The sequence below is a fragment of the Juglans regia genome, chromosome 11 (genome assembly GCF_001411555.2).
Source record: "Juglans regia cultivar Chandler chromosome 11, Walnut 2.0, whole genome shotgun sequence".
In the NCBI taxonomy this organism is placed as follows: Eukaryota; Viridiplantae; Streptophyta; class Magnoliopsida; order Fagales; family Juglandaceae; genus Juglans; species Juglans regia.
In genome coordinates this window covers 27,893,408-27,902,647 of record NC_049911.1, presented here as the reverse complement: position 1 = coordinate 27,902,647, position 9,240 = coordinate 27,893,408, and the positions used below count along the sequence as shown (strand labels likewise).

General features: G+C 34.9%; 1 protein-coding gene across 1 annotated transcript; it reads right to left on the bottom strand.

Annotated features, from left to right (window-relative positions):
• Nucleotides 1-5,243: 5,243 nt before the first annotated feature.
• On the bottom strand, nt 5,244-8,608 carry LOC109002915 (lysine histidine transporter-like 8). The gene is made up of 5 exons (XM_018980839.1): nt 8,155-8,608; nt 7,457-7,593; nt 6,902-7,332; nt 5,978-6,109; nt 5,244-5,884 (listed from the first exon to the last, which is right to left on the bottom strand). The coding sequence occupies exons 1-5, from the start codon at nt 8,538-8,540 to the stop codon at nt 5,396-5,398; spliced, it is 1,575 nt and encodes a 524-aa protein (XP_018836384.1). The 5' UTR covers nt 8,541-8,608; the 3' UTR covers nt 5,244-5,395.
• Nucleotides 8,609-9,240: the final 632 nt, after the last annotated feature.

Genomic DNA, 9,240 nt, shown 5'->3' with positions numbered 1-9,240 from the left:
ACCCAGTCTTTATATATAAAGTAATATTATATATAATTATAAAGTGTTGTGTAATCTATTTAAAAAATAATAAAATTTATTATTGAAAAATTAAATTTTTTATATAAATTTTATATTTATTTTTTTAAAATAATTTATTACATTTATACCCTCACAATTATAAATATCATTTCTATCTCACGTGCATGTATAGAAATTTAAGGTGGTTCTGGTTTCCAATATTGTATGATCTTGATGTGGATGCTGAGTAGGGCAGCTTCGAGGATTAATTAAGTGGGAGTAATGAGGGTTAAAATATATATATATATATATATATATAAAAAACAAAAGTGGATGTTTGACTGTCCCCACAGGCTAGTGGGCTGCTTTTATCTACCATAAATTAGCTTAATTGGCAGAACCAATTGGTTGATACAATGAAAAAATATTTTTATCTATCATTATTCATTATTTTACACTTCATATTTTATGAAAAATACATGTATATTTTATAAAAAAAAATATATTATAAATATGGAGTGTAAAAATAAATAGTGACTGGTGTATAGAATTCTTCATAATAGTTTATTTCTAACAATAAAAAAATAGATCATGAAAAGTTCTTCTAATCAGTCATATTCATTACTCCATACCCCACATCCCACACCCCATATCTTATAAAAAAAAAAAAGAAATTATAATGTAAAGTGTAAAAATAAATAATAATTGATACATATTATTCCTCAATAGATCATAACATGTGGAGCTTTTGAGTGTACGTATGTAGTTAGTGGAATTGAATTGGATTTAGATTTGATTGAGTCTGAACTGATCATGGCAAAAAAGAAACGTCCCTCATATATTTGCTCCTCAAAAGCACTGATCCTGTCTTTGATCAATCGAATTACGAATTACCGTAATTAATTGGTTTATAATTATTTCTTTCTCGATCATGATCTATCCGTTGTTGGAATCATTTCATCGATCCTTTCTAGCTGCTGCTTTGCCCTCAACGCCACGTGAAGCTTTTATTCTAGGGACCCAACATGCAAGCTGCTGCTGCTGCAACAGATTAATATTCATCAAGTCACCGATTTATCACTGCGTGGCCACCAAGCAATTATTATCCAATATTTTTTATTGATCGAATGGATTCATGATCAATAGCTGAACTAGTTCTTTTAGATTGTAAACTTATCAGATATGGCTTAAATTTTTGTTAGATCGTTACAAATTATTAGTATTTATAGGTCATTGATCTTCGATCGGTTTCTATCGCGTTTAATTTGGTAAGTGGCTTAACGAGTTGGACCCGTTTGTTTTTTCTATGGCCCCCCTTCAGAGCTCCGTTTCTTCTTTTTATCTCCCCTGCAATTCCAAGGCCTTTATTTTGTTGGACAGTACTGTTACATATAAGAGTCAGGCTACTCTGTTGCTGCCGTTCAGAGTAGTCTGTTCTATTTGACCGTTAGTTTATTTTTTAATTTTTTTTTTATATTTTTTTAATATATTTAAATATTTTTAAAAAATTTAAAAAATATATTAATATACTTAAAATCAATTTCTTAATCATTAAATAAAAAAAATTAAATTTTTTTTTCCTGATCGATCGAGTGAGCGGTAACAATTGGTAGATAAAGTAGCTTTTTCCTACGTATAATACTCGGATACACCTTTTACTTAAAAGAGCGCATGCATCCAACTGCCATTTAAAAAAATAAAAAATGAATCTTCAATATGAATACAAATACAAATACACAGGTAATATCCAAACAATAATTTGTAAGAGTAAGTGCTTGGGGTTCCCAAAGCCGTCCATGATGCTTTGGAATGGGCTTCCTAAAGTACCGGGGTAAAAATAGTAGGACCAGATAAATTAAGTTCAGCTCATCAAAAACTCACCATTAAGAGATAAGTGGGAAGATATAAAGAGGAGACAATAAAAAACAAATATCAAATGGGAAGAGAAAGGTGACGAAAAAGAGAGAAAAAAGACAAACATGAGAAAACAAGTTAGACATGCAAGGGAGGAGTAGGATAGAGCTGTCATTCATCACCACTTTCATAGGACACTATAAAAGAGGGATCATATCGGATGAAAATTGGACTTTTTTCCGATGACTAAGCAACTATTATGAGAACACATAGGTCATCTTCAACCTCAAAATGAGAGTTACAATATATTATCTTCTCCAGAAAAGAGGTATCCGACCTCCATAGTATAGAGAGAAATAAGAAACTATGAAAGACTGTAAAATATCCATATTATATGAATTTGCTCTCCAAATGATCTGTGGACATAAGCCTTATGGTGAATCGCGTAAATATATGTGTCCTCATCTTTATTTATATTTCTTGTATTTATTTTTTATTCATTACTGTGGATGTATGAATGGTCACTCTATCACTGCTCTGAATCGCCCTCGTGGACTTCGAACCGCCTCATTTAGTCTTAAACTGCTTTAATGGGTTGAGAATGACTGTAACATGCAGGTTCAAATTTTGGACAATAAACTATAAAGTAAATTTACTCATTATTATTAAAGTATTTATCTATTTATTTATTATAGTTGTTTCATGACCCCAGCCGTGACTGGTGTAGATTGTCATCCAACTTCGTTGCTTCCCATCTCTTTCGTGGCAAGTTCTCGTTGATTTACACACTTCCTCTACCTAACTCCTTCTCTGTAACTACTATCAAGACTAATTGTTTTTTTGTTCTTTTCTTCTCTCTATATTTTGCAACAAACAGAGGCCTCCCACCGCATTTTCCACCGCCGTCAATCTTCACCAAACTCACCACCGCATGTTGTCCCTCAGTGAATTGAATTGTTGCACACACTCTCTTCCGTTTGGACCCTCTCCTTCTCGAGCTAACGACATAGATCCCACTTATCTCTTAGAGTTTCTGTCGCCATTGATCTCTAGAAGCTAGCTACTACCGTTGCACTCCGGCATCCTCTCGGTAAGACCGGGTCGATATTTCTGTTTTCTTTCACCATCATTTTCTTCGGTCTAATAATATTTTTCTACTTCCAAAGCTTTATCGTCGTTGATCTCTGTCCAACCACCCAGATTCTTCGTCGCACGGCTTCTGCTTTATCTCACAGTAAGCCTGAGCACCTCATTGATTCGCATGATGCCTTTCTTCTCCAATGTTTGTCTCTTTATGTTTTCGTACATTTATGTCAGATCTCCTTCACTTTTATTTCAGCTTTGTCCAATAAAGACCTGCACCTCTTTACATATCACCAAATTACACTTCACACAATATAAAAAGTCTCTAGAAGCTGAAGCCTCATTGTTTTTGTAATCTCATTGTTGCCCTTTTAGTTTTGTCGTATATCACAATTTCTATCTTAGCTCAATTTTTCGATAACTCATGCTTTTTAGTTAATTATAAAACTACTATTTGAACTTTTTTCGTGAATCAGCTTTCACATAAGCCCTGCAAGCTTTTTGATTATTTCAAAATAATGCCCTCCAACATTTTTGACTCAAATTTTTTAGCTTTTGTAAAAAGTCTCTAGAAATCTTTGGAGTGGTACGTTATTAGCTTTTGTGTGGGAATGACAAAATGTGTTTAAAACATGTCTCTTTACGTCGGCCTATTTTTACTTACAGATATAATATGTTAACTTGGTTTTAATTTGGTCCTTATTGCATATAGTTGACACTTATTCCTTGTATACAGTTTAAATTATATTAAGTATTCATTTAGGATTTGATTACAATAATACATTACAAGGATTTGAATTTTAAAGGCTTGTTTGGATTCGCAAGTCATCTCAGCTCATCTCAGCTCATCTCAACTCATTTCAACTCATCTCACTACTATTCATTACTATTCAGCAACTTTAACTCACAAATCTCACTACTATTCACAACTCATCTCATTACTATTCACAATCCATCTCAACTAATCTCAGCTCATCTCAAGTCATCTCAAGTCATCAAGTTTAATTAGTAGAATGAATTTCCAATGGTTATTTTTTTGGATTTTGATTAAATTATTATGCTATATTATTAATTGGAAAATAAAGGAATATGTTGTGACTTTTGAATTATATTATTATTTCTTAATTTTAGCATATATAAGAATATTTATTAAATTATTCTTTTTAAATTATTCCCTATGATATCAATTTAATTAAATAGAATGTCACGACATTTTTTTAGAAAATTAGTAACATATGGTATTCTGTATAGGTAACGATCTACAAAATGAGATTTTGGAATTTGCGATATGAGGTAAGTAATTTGATCACAAATTAGGATCGTCACAATTTAGCTTGTATAAATTATTATTAGAGCTAATTCTTTGATAGTCATTTTTTATGTACTACTCATGTCATATGCAAGCATGTCACCAAGCATAGCATATGATTATGTCATTCAACATCATGTTCAGATTCAGAAATTTACAGTTGTTTATATCAGTATGTATATCATGCATTTCACATAGCATAAGACACGTAAGCTATCTTAAGTTCAAGTGCAAGATAAGATCATATCAGTTTAATTAAATGATCATTCAGATGCATGGTACTAATGCAGTTTCAAGGTGGATGTGTAGGCCAAGGACTCAAGCGTGGTCCACCATAATATACTAGAATACTATCAGCAACTCCCCTTGCTGTAGCGGGACGTGGGCCAGTACACAACCTTGCACAGAAGATTAAGTGTGTTGACCAGTCAGATCATTCAGATAAATTAGATCAGTCAGTTAATTCAAATAAATCACTCATACATAGCATAAGTATCAGTATAAACAGTAATGATTTAAGCTCTAAGTATGAAAATTCTTATATTTATTACATTTACGTTGTGATGAATTTCTTACTGAGTTTTCGACTCATTTTAGTCTATTTCATGTTTTTGACCACCCATGTGAGGATGATGAACATAAGCAGGCATGCCAAGATTAGAATGAGCAGTTGATTTAATTTTAGACTTCTTTTCTGGCACAAGTTTATTCAATTTATTCATTAAATATTTTTAGAAGACACTTATTAGACAATTCTTTTTATGAAATAAATACTAATTTCATATTATTGATTATATTTTATGAAAATTACTAACACTTTTAACCCTTGAGAAGAGGGAGTTACAATGACTCTTTTTCCGGTTTCAACCTATTGTACAATTTTTTCACCATTAACATACCCTTCAACAACGGCCCAAATGAGTCTCAAATGTACGTGGAATTATATGATAAAATGATGAATAGCTACAGTGAGAAATGACATTTGGAGATACCCATATACTATCAGAACGAGGCCATGTTAAACTAAGAAAGGTTGAAAGGATCAGAAATGAACAAAAGTTCATTACAATGAAAAATGTAAAACTAAACGTACGGCTAGAGGCCGACCAATAATACAATCCAAATTAATGTTGTACGTTCATGTATGGACTAGTGAGGCTTGAAAAAGCTAACTTCAACGCCAGTGTCAATGACAACATAAATCCCAGCAGCGATGAGCACCACGCTAAGAGCCGAGCCCCAAAGTCCAAGCACCCAATTTAGCCACCACATCATGCTATATTTCTTGGGTTTCTTAATCTTCAACCACAGAAAACATGGATAGGCAAAAGTGACGGGCACTGCAACCCCTCCTATTAAACCAGCCAGGCTGCCCAAGAACGGGATTGCCACTGCCACAAAGAAGCATCCGTACCCAAACATCACTCTGAACACAGATCTCAGCCACCATGGGCATGGTTTCTTTTTCCTCTTGGTGTATTTGGACTCCATGTCATCGAACATGGGCATGCCGTATATTTGGAACGATGTCACGGCGTTAATTATGATTAATAAGCTTGTTAATGCTAACACAAAATGGGAAGTGTCACGTCCATGGTACTTATAAATTGCCGTTAGCATCCCACCGTTTGCTGGGATCTGTCAATATTTAAAAAAAAAAAAAAAAAAGAATTTTTTTTTAGGTAATTTAAAATGAACTTAATCTGGGACAATCGAGAATGTTCTAATTACCTTGTGGCCGTAAGCCCAATATCCTCCGATGGCTAGGGGAAACAAGCACACTGCGATGATTGCGTAAGCGACCTTCACCCCTACCCACATTGGCACGTGTGATGGATTTTTCTCGTTCGAAGGCATGGTTGCCTGCAGTAAAATGAGCCCTGTGTTATTTACGTGAGAAAATGATTTGACTATAAATAAATTCTATAAAAATAAATTATAAATTGACGGTATATTAGATTATTTATTTTTTATACAAAATTATATTAATTTATAAATTTATTTTTATAAAATATTCTTTATAACTGTATCCTTTCTTTATCTACCGAACCTTCCTCCTAACTTGATGGACGACGTTTTTGCTTTTTGCTAAAGCTAATTTTTACTTTTTCAATACCAAAGTCAAAACGTTCAATTATTTTGTAATATAAATGAGTTCACGAGCAAAATGGTTTGGCCCCGAACTGCATATCTGATGTTTTTATAAGTGAAAAAAAAAAAAATTGTCGTGATTTATGCTATTAAAAGAAAAGTAAGGGAGATCATGGTTCACGGATTATTGATCTATCGACGAAATGTTTTATTCATAAATAAATTTATAAATTGATATGATATATTATATTGTAAAATTATTTTTATTAAAATGTAAATCAAATATATTATATAAAATCACATCAGCTTGTAACTTTACTTTTGTGAAAATTTTATTGCCTTTGTATTATAAAGTTAATTTTATTAAAAAGTAAATCAAATGTATCATAGAAAGTCATATCAGTTTATAAATTTACTTTTATGAAGTCTTTATTACCTTCATATTATAAAATTACTTTTATTAAAAAGTAGATCAAACATATCATATTAGTTTATAAATATACTTTTATTATAAAAATTTTACTAGGATAACTCTACTCTTTTATTGCAGATTTATTTATATACCTGAATTTCAAGAGTAAGGTTATGGCCTCTGAAAGCAAAAGCCATGATACCAAGTGCATTCAGAACGCTGAAAATCGTAGCCATATTTTCGTTCTCCTTGATTGGATCATAAGAAACACCATCAAGCCTGCCCTCCGTGACGGACACCAGCCACATAATAGTGCAGTACCCTACGGCTGTGATTGCACCAATTAGAGACACCCCAGCAATGGAGTTCAAGTTGGGCAGCTGAGACAGAACCACCGCAGCAGATGTAAACACCAAGTACCACTCTACATTTGTCAACGGTTTTTCTGTGCAGCCATGACCGCCACACACGATTTGGTAGAAAAGTTTCGTGGTTGAACCGCCAACGATTATGAGGGCAACACATGTGCCCCCTGATAGATACATTACTGGAAACAGGGCAAAGATCTTCCCCATTTTCTCGCCTGTAGAGGATTACACAATTGTCAACGAAGCTTAATCAATGGCTATATTTATTCATGAATGAATAAACACAAAGAACTGCTCAGAAAACAGAGTAAAATCTGTAGGTATAAAGGTATAACTAACCAAAAGTCGCGCTGAAAAGTTGGAGATATCTGCTATAACGCATCCCAGTTTCAGTGGATTCATGAAGCCTCACCAACAGCCAAAGCGTGTAAAGCTGCCACACAAACGCCACTGTCAAGCTTATTACGCCCCAAGTCCTGCAATCAAAGAAAAGGAGGTTATGATCAGAAGGAACCGTGTTTTCAAAATTAGCTGGACCAGCAAATGATGCTGCTTGTGCAGTTTCACTACAACTACTAAGTCAATTAATTAGCTTTCAGGAACTGCTCTGCCACAACATGCATGATATGTAAAGAAATGTGCTATGTGGCCTAAAAACCTGACAAAGACAATAAACGCTAGCAATTAATTCGGAGCTTGACCAACTAAAGTATAATTCGACGGTGAAGATAAAATGTTCCGCATATCATCATTACCAATATTCAAACAAATAGTTCATAGCAAATAATATAGTGCACAAAACGCACGTCATCAAAAGTGCCCGAGTAGGGAGTCTGTAATTGTTGTTACATGGTTCCTTGATGGTAAAATCTGTTAATAACAGGTAGGAGGATCAAGATTCCCTCAAGTTTTTATCCGAACTTACTTAAATTCGGATAAGAGTTTGGCCGGATGGCATCCGTACTGGCCTATTCAATCGACCACATTGTAGGTTTCAAATTTACAGTTGCTTGATGCATGAGAGGTTGGATGCTTACCATCCAAGAATGGTGAAGGCCACAGGCAGTACAAGCGCTTGAATTCCAATTCCAGAACAAAGAGTATGAAAGGCAGCGTAGTATGCGTTGCCATTTCTTGACTCAGTGATGGGAAGCCAAGCATCCTGAGGGTCGAGCTTGGTGAGTTGGATAGCCCTCCTAATCGGGCTACCCAAAGGTGTGAAGAAGTTTGGAGTGTGAGAAGACTTTGGCACGGCAGTGTTTGCAGCATTTGTATTAGCTGGGACGATCGATAGCAATGGCTTTCTCGACAAAGACGGAGAATTGTACTGCGTTTGCATGGGAGGGGCGGACGCGACCTGAGCCCCAGAGCCCATCCCAGGTCTCGGAGAGATGGTCGAGCTCTCTTCAACCACCTCTTCCATCTCTTCCTCGCTTACTGCAATTTCCTTCACTCCTCTCCTCTCTTCCTGATCTCCTCCCCCGCCTCACACTGCATGACCAGCAGGGCTTTGATTGTTATATAATAGTCTTTTGGAGAAAAAAACATGTTGAACATTGAAAATTACTTGGAAGGCAACATACAAGTTGAGGGGGACAGGGATAGGTTAGAGAGAGATGACTTTGGTTCTGGGTAGACAACTTTTGTTGACCGGCGTTTACAATATAATTACCGGATACCGAATTGGACTAAACTGCATTCGCTGTAAAACTAATGTTCTTTTGTTATCTTTTAACTTTCGTTAGTGCAGTTGCGATGTGGTGAAGCTCTCGCCTGACTGACTTGGACCATGTCCGAATGTCTTGGTGGGCGAAAAGAGAGAGTGAAAGCGAAAAATAAGAAGAAAAAAAAAAATCATATGCCCGTTTGTCATGAAGGAGGGGAAGGTCACCTGTTTTCCTTTTATGTTAGTCTTTGTTAGACTGTTGAACTTTCTATGCCAAATCCTCTGCCACCGAGATAAAACAGAGTCCTCCTATTAAATGAAAATATGTATATGCTGCTCTTAAGACGCAAATGGCAGGAGAAAGATGGCTCATCTCTCTGCATTTACGCGGAGTTCTGAAGAAAAAAGTAAAACGAGACAATCAAACACTTCATTGGCGATGTAACGAATACAGTCA